Below are 9,522 nucleotides of genomic sequence, written 5' to 3'. Positions count from 1 at the left end.
TTTTTTATTTTGATGACCAGTTTGTTTAACAAACTATAGAAGAAAATGAGTGATAAGCACTATAAAATGGTTGAAGCTATTTTTGACCCGACAACGGGTAAAATGCTTCATCATCCCGACAACAGCAATTTGATTATGTGTTTTGCCCTGGACTCAAACGGTAAGTAACGTACTTTCAATTAAATTCACAACAATGTGAATTTTCCAAATATAATTTATATATATAATTTGGCAAAAGAATTTAAATATGAACGAGTTTTAAAATTAATTGATGTTAATAAGTTTACACTCAACATTATTATTTCATTTTTTGTTTTTCGATTAGGTAATTTAACATTTTTTGAACGTATTTTACTATTTTAAAAAAGAGAAGTAATTGAACGAATTTCTTTTATGAACTGATACAATTAAAAAAATGTATTACACAAGCATTTTTTAATGGGTAGTTATTTTTACAGTGCACATTAGAAATTTTTTTGCGATAAGCAATATTAAAATTGTATTAATATTTCAAATAAAGTTTGTTCTTGTTTAATAAACATAAATTGGGTGTTGTAAAGTTTTGAACTTTCTAGAGGTGTGCAAAATCCCGAAAACTCGAATCGGGTATAGGGCTAAATTTTTGTCAGGTCGGGCTCGGGTTACTTTCAATGACCTTTGACTCGAAATGATTGATTTTGTGAAGAATTTCGTCAAAAGATTAAAATTTGCTTTTTCTTCGACTTTTAAATAAAGTGAACCAAAAAAAATAATTTTGGAATTTTTATTTAAAACATCATTTCTTATAAACAAATTCATTTTTTTCAATTTGAATATTTTTCTCTCTCCAAAATTGGTTGCAAACTGTTTCTTCCATTCCTAGACAAGAAATAAAGCTAAAAAGTTTTTAAACGCCCCATATTCAAAGAAATAAATTTGTTTATAAACAATTATTATTTTTAATATACATTTTTAAAACTGTTTTCTTAATTCTTATTTTCATTTATTAGAATAAAAAGTTTTTTTTCACTTAAACCCTACATTTTACACATAAAAATGCAAATTAAAAACGAAAAAAATAATTGCTTTTTTCAAACAAATTATTAACAAATATTTTTATCAGGCCCACTCTAAAACTACATGTAAACTATTCTTACCATTTTCAGATAAAAATTAAGAAAAAAATTAAGAAAAAAAAATTGGAAAAAATGAATTTGTTTATAAACAATTTTAATTTTTAAAATAAAAATGCAAAATATTATTTTTTGTAAACTGCATCCCAATCGTCAAGGAGAAAATAAACTTTTTTTATTTGGCGAAATATTTTTAAAATCAAGCATTTTTAAGTTATAGGTAATTGAAAATAGATCTATACTTCCAAAAATTTAAGGTTTATTTATTACTATTATTATTATTATTTATATGATATTCGGGGTCTTATTCAGTAAATATTCATTTAATTTTTTTATCTAAAACCCGTATATTTTACTCATTTTAAATTTTCTTTTTTTTCAATTTTGAAGATACTTTTTTTTCAAAATGCTAATTTTTATAATAAAATATAAAATTAAAATAGAATATTATTTAAATTTGTTCATTTAAACATTTAAAACTTTATAAGGGCAGTAATAAGCGTTAACAATTACATAGTTCATCAGTAAGAAAAAATTTATGAGTTTGTGATTTTACAAATAATTTAGATTTACAATTTTACGAATAACATAATGGTGATCCTCGAAAATATTTATTTGCTATACCTTAAAAGCCTTGGAAACATCGTTAATTTTTTTTTAAATTAGTTGAATATTTATGTTCATTTTAGGACGAGAAACCGTTATATATTTGCCACCTGAAAAGGTGCCAAATATGGACATATCGCCACCGCCATATCTTGTCGCAATTACGTCAAATGCTGATCAAGATCAACTTGATTACGGACAGGATGAGGACGACCTCGAAGAAGCAGAACAGGAGCAAGAGCTGGATCAATATCAGTATCAAGATCAATATCAGGATCAGTATCAGCATGAAGATCAGGATCATGATCAGGTTCAGGATCAGGAGCAGAGTCAGGAGAATGATGAGAAAATGGATTTAGGTTGGTTTATAAATTTACTTAGGAGAATATCAATTAGAACAATATCAATCAAGAAATCTAAAATTTACATAATATTATTCATGTTTTAATGGACTGCTTGAGGCCTACATATAAGTGGGCATTACATATTATTTTGTCACATTTGAGCATAATTTTGCAAACATTTTCTACTTTTAACCGAGATGTAGGCAGACCTGTGTAGAATTGAAAATCCAAAAACGGATTATTAATTATATTAAAAACGGTATATTTAAAATACCAATATATTTGTAAAAAAACGGTTCTAAACAGTTGCTTAATCACAAAAAATAATAATAATAAAACCGGCATCTACCGAAAAACCGGTTTAAAAAAACCGAAAACCGGGATTTCATAACCGACCACCGGTTTCCACAAAAACTTTGAAAGTAAACTGGTATACCGATTTACCGCACATGCCTAGATGTAATAGGATAAAATTGTTTTTGCAGACAAAAACATTGAAAAACCAAAAATTGTAACCAATTGCTCTTAAATTTGAGTCAGAGGTACTTAGGGGTTTTTGATGAAAATGTTTACGTCAGAATAATGAAAGTATAAAAAATTGGTTCGGGGTCGTCAGTAACACACACAGTTCTTTCCTTTTTTTAACCCCACTACTCCCCTTGGCACATCTTGTCAAATTTTTGACAAACTGTCTTACAAAAATTCAAAATTGATTGACCTCCCCCCTTCATTTTTAAACATGTTAGTAAAATATCATTATTTTTTCATAAGATATTTTTAAAGTATTAAAAATTTTTGTTATGTCCTTATTATTAAAAATTGTGTTTTGTAAATTCCTACAAACTATTTCATTAGAAGAAAATATCTCCTTCCCGCCCAAAAAAAAGAAAAAAATAATAATTTACTCAACATGATTTATTAAACATATTTAAAAATTATATGCTCAAACAAATAATATAAAATACATAAATGTATGTTTACTTTTTTACTTTGTAATGTCACACTACAAACGATGACACAACCCCCTCTTTATCACAATTGTCACAAAAAAATATGCAACCCTTCTTTCCCCTTCTCACCTTAACGTGTTGTGTATTTTATAGATGGACTCGTGTAATAGATATATTCAGTAAATTCGATTAATTCTTTACTCTGGCACACTTTCTAAAAATCACGTAAACGGCACACAGGGTGTTTGACACCAGAATTTCCAGATTGGCTTAACCTTTAGAAATAAACTCAAAAATTTGTGTCTTTAGACAGTTTTTAAAATTTATTTTAAAAGTTTGAGCTAAATATAGCAATTTTAATTTCACATTCAGATTCGTGGGAAAAAAATACATCGGAATACATTAGTATAGTGTCTTGGCAAAAAATTTTCTTGTTTTTGTGTTATTTAGCAGTTTTTGAGTTTATTTCGAAATTTAATACCAATATGACTATTATGATTGAAAATTAAGATTCGTTGAGAAAAAATACATGCTAATACACTGTGTATTGTAGCCCACACAACAGCGAAACTTTCCTGAAAATTTCCTAAAGATTTACTTTAAATTTTCGAAATATTTTATTGCAATGTTTATAGAAATTTGTTTAAAGATTTAAATTTCCCACTTAATAAATATTTAGCGCAAAACTTTCCTGAACATGTCCAATACATTTTCGCTATAATGACTTAGGCGAAAATGTAATTTAAATGTTCAGGAAAGTTTTACGTTAAACATTTATTTAACTGGGACATTTAAATCTTTACACAAGTTTAATAAACATTGCAATTAATTTAAAACTTACGATTTATTCAATTAATTTTCGTTTTTTTTGTTTCTTTTTTCTTTGCAGAAACGGAATTAAAAAAATTTGTTGGCAAGGGAAAAATGACAAAACCACGTTGTGGCGATGAGGGAAACGAAAAGATACTGCCAAGTAAGCTTTTTAATTGAAAAGTAAATTTTTTGTAATTTAAATTAATATATTTTCAAATAATTTATTATTAATTGCTGTGGATTGTACTATTTCAATATTCTACTTTTTTTGTTTTAGAGAAAACGCGTACACAGTGGACACCTGACATGACCAAGGCATTGATAAATTGTTATTCGTCACTAAAAGAGACATGCAAGTTAAAAGGGGAGAAGTTTTGGTCGCTTCTTTCAAAAGTAATGGTAGAAAAGGGACATGATGTGAGTGCGCATCTATGTGAATCAAAATGGGATTCGTTATGTAGAACCTACAAAAACACCATTGATCGGAGTAAACAAACCGGAACAAGTCCGTCAAAGGAGTCAAAGTCGACTTCCTTCAAGGAAATGCATAAATTTATGTACAAAAGGCCCGAAATAAATCCGCCGGCAGTGGCTTCGAGTCTGGCAGGATACAAACGAAAAGTTTCTTCCATAATTGATGTTAATGGTAATGAAATCGAAATTTCTCCAAAAAGATTAAAGCGCGCAAAGGCAAAGAAGCCGGATGCAGAATGTTCGATGACAGAAATGAACGATGATGCCAATTTTCGTCACAAAGAAAATTTGGAGCGAAAAGACGCACTATTGGACATAATGAAAGATGTCCGCGACTCGTTAATTAAGAGACGATAAGTCGACTTATTTTTGTTCTCCTTTTACAGCGTTAGAAATGAAACTTAACCGCTGATATTTCATAGACGTTTTGATATTTTTTTAAAAAGAATTTATTGTGCTTGAATTTAACCGATTTCAAGTTATTTTTCAAAGAATTGATATTTTCACGTCTTTCTAGTTTAAAATTGATCAGTTTCGGAACAAATAAAGTAAATAACTTAAATTTGAAGTGAAAAATGAAAAACGATGATTGTTTTGTTACATTTTGAAACCGTTCTCTTCTTGTTGTTTTCAGTTTTAGTTGCGCACAAAAATTTATGTACGCATAATGAGTATTTTTCTTCTCCGTACTCGATTATTCCTGTGACGAAAAAGTTACTGTTAACTTTATGGAAATTTTTCTTAATGAGTATTATTAGAGTAATTACTATCTTAACTATAGAAGAGCTACCATAAAATTCACTCTTCTGATTGTGATATAAAAAAATGTGTTCCAATCAATACCAGACGTACAATACCGTACCATAATCGAGTACGGAGCAAAATTAATAATATCCTGACTCAGCATCAGACTCAAATTTTCAAAAGTAGTCCTATTCATTCTAAAATGTTTGCGAAAAGCTGCAAATAATTACCAATTGTCATTAAATCGTAATTAAAACTAATAATTCTTCAAAATTGTAATTATTTGAAAATTTATCAATCACATGCCTTTGAAAAGAACACTGTCCACTTTGGGATCCTCGTGTATGTACATTTTGATGAAACCCATCTAGAAATGTTGCGGGTCAATATTGTTGATGGGTCCCATTTCTGTACACGATGGACCCAGAATTCCATACCTATACAGTGTTCTCATCAATTGTACATTCAAAAATTTGAAGTAAAATTTCTCAAACACTCGATTTTTTTAGGCTTTTGGATAAAAATGTTAAAATCGTCGATTGATTAACAACTTATTGTTGCAAATTTTTAATTCTTAATCATTAATTCAGTTTTAATTATAATGACAAAAATTTCAATTGTAACTCTTTAAAAATGGAATTAATCTAAAAAATTTTAATGAAAACTCTTTAAAAATTTAATCATTCACAGAAGATGTTTAATTAATTATTAAGTAATTCATACGATTAAATATATTCTAAAATTTTTATATAAGTTCTCCTAATATCAATATTTTCTAAAACTATTTCAACTGAAATGCTGTGTAAAGTCGTGATGCCTTTTAAACATAATGTTTTTTCATTTTAAGAGAATTTGTTTCTAGATTATAAAAAATGTATTTTATAATATTGTTTCAGAGCTTTAATGTTAAAAATTATAATTACATCTCTTTTAAATATAAAATATTAATTTACAAAACTGAAATATTCAATTGTTCTGTAAAATTTGAATATCCACTTTTTCAGACGTAAAGTATGAACATTTTAATTTTTTTACTTAAAAATATTCTCAAACAGCAGTTTAGTTGTTAATCTTTCAAAAATTCAATTATTTTTTTTCTAAAGTTGTTCATAAAATTAATTAGTTTCAATAATTTTAAACAAATCTTTTTACAAATGGAGTCATTTACTACAGTTTTCAATTATTATCAATTACTTATCTGAAATTTTTTTATTTCATTAGATTTTTGCAAACATTCCACTTTTATATCGTCTGAATTTGAATTCCTTTAAATATCTATTTTAACTGTATATTTTCAATAAATTCAGTAATTCTTTTCTAAAACTTTCAACTTAAATTTCCCCTACCTAATTTAATAATTATCAAAAATTAGTAAAAAAAAATTCGTCTCCTAAAATTATGCAATTTTTTTTTATCGACTAAAATTCTTCGCAAAAATAGTCTTTTCAAAAATTTTAAATACTAATTTCTTAATAAAATAATTTATAATTATTATTTAGTATACTTTACTTGAGTTTGAGAATCTTGGAATTATACTTTCGAAATAGTCTTCCGTTTTAGGAATTTGGACTTTTTCCTTTGAAGCCGCTGCGATTAAAATTCGTGCCTCGTCTTCTTCTTCCTCTTCGTCATCGAAAATCATGACAACAGCTGCCATAATCGACAACACTATTTGTTCATCAGCAATAGCTTTATTTTTGAAACAAAAAACTTTATTATTGCAACTTGAATTTTAATTAAAGAACTACAAATAATTTACACATGAGTCAAAATCAAATGCACTGAAAAAAGTAAACAGCAAAATCGCGCTGTTTTTCACTTTTTCATCAATAGTTGCCGATAATTTTGCAGTTTATTTTTTTTCCATTTGTCGTTTTTTTAACAAATTAAGAAATATAGAATAAATAAGAATAAAAATCAATAAAATAAATAAATGACAATTTTCATACGATTTGATAAGCATTTCTTAAATATTTTAAATATGAAATTAATGTATGTATATATGTACAATTTTTAAAATAATTTGATTAAATAATTAGACAATTTATAAAAATTTTAATTTAATATTCAGAAATAATTGAATAGTATTTTTTCAGATTAAAATCTTTTAAAATATAATTAAAATAAATAAGTTAACGTCGCAATTCTACGGATTTGCTTTACTTTTTACGCATAATTCTATTCTTTTAAAATATATACATAAAATAATGGATCTTTGAAGAAAATGTAAATTATTTAAAAATTTTAAAGACTACAAACCTTCTGCCATTTTTCCTTCTTTGAAATGACAACTTATTCCTTTAAGATAATTCGATTATTTTGTTTATTTCATTTGTCGTCCAAAATATTTGTGTTTAGTTGTTGTTGTTGTCACTTGTATTTACAATTAGGAACCAACAATTCATGAACCACGCGTGTTTAATAATGCGACATCACGACAAAAAATAAATTTGAGACACACACAAAATCTGCACAAATTGCATAAAACTCGTGGTTATTTGGTTAAAATTGAAATCTTCGATTCTTGATTATTTTTATGGAGACAATCGAAGATTTGCCAACTATTTTCTGTGATGTCTAATTTCTTAATTGAATGTTAATCAATTAGACACGCGTTAGACAAGTGTAAAAAAAGTGATAATTTTTTTTATTTTTTATTACTGGGATTACTGCTGTTCTTAACTGCTTAGAAAAATTATCCAGTAACTGGCAGCAAATTTAAAGCAACAGAGTTGAGTGGTGGGAGTAGAATTTCGAAGAAAACACCGAAAAATAGGTTACGTTTCGAAAAAACCTATGGCACGTTTCATATTTTGTCGCAGGCTCTCTGAAGGCTGCAATTTCTGCGCCAAACAGAAAACGACTTTAAGGTGCTATTACGGAAAGTGACCAATTACTGAAAAGCCAACATCTTTTCACATTGAGTACCACTGTTCACTGGTTTTAGTTACTGCCAGTGATTGACGAAAACATCCAAAGTGCTCTATTTTAATCGCATAACTTAGAAATTTTGTTTTGCAATGAAATTCCAACAAATCATAATTATAAATTATTATTTTATTGTTATTAAAATTAATTTTCAATGAAGAAAAATTCCTTTTTAAATTATCCGCTATTTGAAAACGTAAAATTCTTCAAAACCAAGCATATGCGTAATTTTTTTTATTTATTTATTTTGTGGTTTAATTATATTTTCTTATTGCCAAGAAAGTTAAGAAAAGAATTTTTTCTTCATGAGAGTTTTGAAACTTGAATTAAATCGTAATTTTAAAACATGTACTTTAAGTATAATTTTATTATTTTATTACTATGAACAAAAATAAACAATTCAATTTGATCGCATTTTAGGCAAATTGTACAGAACTTTTATATATCAAACAATTTTTATTAAACAAAGTTAATTTAATTAAGGTACAAAATATATATAAGATTTCAATAAACATTTAACGTTAATAAAACAATTAATGTACTTTAAAGTTTATATCATTAAATTGTTATTGAAAACTGATTTTAATATAATTTTGTTATTATAGATGAATCAAAATTCTAGAACCGTTGAAATAAAATTTCAAAACAATATTAGATACGTGAAGGTTAAAGATAATCTGCTAAAAAAATCGGTAATCACCGAAAATTATCCAGAAGGAAGCAAATTGGAATATTCTGAAAATGGAAAAACATTTTTGTTGGAAACTGATGAGCATCACTATCATTTAGAGCAAAATGTCGAGGTTTACGACGTTGTTGTATCAACAGGTACGGAATTTTATCATGGATTAATCACTTCTTATAGGTCTTATTTTTCTTATAATTTTATCACCTTTTAAGAAATAAATAATTTTAGTTGATAATACATTTTATGTTTAATAATTTAATAGTTAGTGCTAAAGTGGTCCCTTTTCATGAGGGCGTACAGAAATTTCTTATTCTTACTTAGAATTTTTAATATTCTCAAATAAAATAACTGCATTTGTTTAATAAAATTAATATTTTTTAAGTAAAATTCTTTTAAAGCTACTATCTTGTTAACCATTTATGCTAATTTTAATGTTATAAATAATTTGTTAAATAAAACATTTATACACTAATGATTTTAATATCTCTTTTAGTTACTCCAATTCCAAAGGACCTTGGTGCAAACAAGAGGAAAAGGTTTCACGAAATATGTAGTGAATTAGATAAAAATGATTTGGAGAAATCGACTAAAAAGAAAACGGTAAAGTGTTTCTAATTTCAAACATTACCAAGTAATTGCTTTATCTGTTGCATTTTTATTTAATTGTCATAAATGATATTTTATATATGTTCTTATCTTTAACTTTAATCGAGACTTTAAGAAATGGTTGTTTGCTTTTTGTTATATAAATTCTTTATAAACCATTTATTTTAATGATGATAATTTTAAGTGCAGATTATGATTTTCAGTCTGGTCCAAAAATTGGTAATAAACGCCAGCAAAAAATTGTCAAAGAAACAAAG

The 9,522-nt window shown here is 26.5% G+C and overlaps 2 protein-coding genes across 2 annotated transcripts in view; both read left to right on the top strand.

Moving 5' to 3' along the window:
* Nucleotides 1-32: 32 nt before the first annotated feature.
* The window catches only part of LOC127278166 (uncharacterized), a 251,505-nt gene continuing 242,015 nt past the window's right edge, over nucleotides 33-9,522 (top strand). The window contains exon 1 of the mRNA XM_051299743.1: nucleotides 33-160. Coding sequence (XP_051155700.1) covers nucleotides 46-160 — 115 coding nt within the window. The 5' untranslated portion in view covers nucleotides 33-45. The remainder of the gene's footprint in view (nucleotides 161-9,522) is intronic.
* Nucleotides 3,907-5,796, top strand: LOC127278169 (uncharacterized). The gene is made up of 2 exons (XM_051299747.1): nucleotides 3,907-3,985; nucleotides 4,103-5,796. The coding sequence occupies exons 1-2, from the start codon at nucleotides 3,937-3,939 to the stop codon at nucleotides 4,654-4,656; spliced, it is 603 nt and encodes a 200-aa protein (XP_051155704.1). The 5' UTR covers nucleotides 3,907-3,936; the 3' UTR covers nucleotides 4,657-5,796.

The sequence above is a fragment of the Leptopilina boulardi genome, unplaced genomic scaffold (assembly GCF_019393585.1).
Source record: "Leptopilina boulardi isolate dan_hultmark-lab unplaced genomic scaffold, ZJU_Lbou_2.1 LbouV2_197, whole genome shotgun sequence".
NCBI classification, from domain to species: Eukaryota; Metazoa; Arthropoda; class Insecta; order Hymenoptera; family Figitidae; genus Leptopilina; species Leptopilina boulardi.
The sequence above is the reverse complement of the archived record's forward strand: the minus strand, read 5'-3'. Positions and strand labels throughout refer to the sequence as shown.